Genomic DNA, 236 nt, shown 5'->3' with positions numbered 1-236 from the left:
GATCCCATAGGGGCCCTCATGGCCACGTGGGGATCGTAGAGCTGTTGGAGGGAAGGTGGTGCTCTGGGCGCCACATAGCCGTTATAACCCATCATGTCGACGTGAGGATGCTGGCCAGCTGGTGCCAGATGGTGAGGGGGTGGACCCGGGGCGTAGTGCGGTGGATAAGCGCTGGGCACGCCGGGGGGCGGTGGTCCCTGGAGTAGCTTGGCCGAGCCGGATGGCTTCAAACCGCC

At 65.3% G+C, this 236-nt stretch overlaps 1 protein-coding gene across 1 annotated transcript in view; it reads right to left on the bottom strand.

The window, feature by feature from the left end:
* Positions 1–236, bottom strand: part of LOC102681688 (protein groucho-like) — a 63,031-nt gene that overhangs the window by 6,654 nt on the left and 56,141 nt on the right. The window contains exon 10 of the mRNA XM_006618739.2: positions 1–235. Coding sequence (XP_006618802.1) covers positions 1–235 — 235 coding nt within the window. The remainder of the gene's footprint in view (position 236) is intronic.

The sequence above is a fragment of the Apis dorsata genome, unplaced genomic scaffold (assembly GCF_000469605.1).
Source record: "Apis dorsata unplaced genomic scaffold, Apis dorsata 1.3 scaffold_371, whole genome shotgun sequence".
Lineage (NCBI taxonomy): Eukaryota > Metazoa > Arthropoda > Insecta > Hymenoptera > Apidae > Apis > Apis dorsata.
Note: the sequence above shows the minus strand (reverse complement) of the source record. Positions and strands in the feature narration are given on the sequence as shown.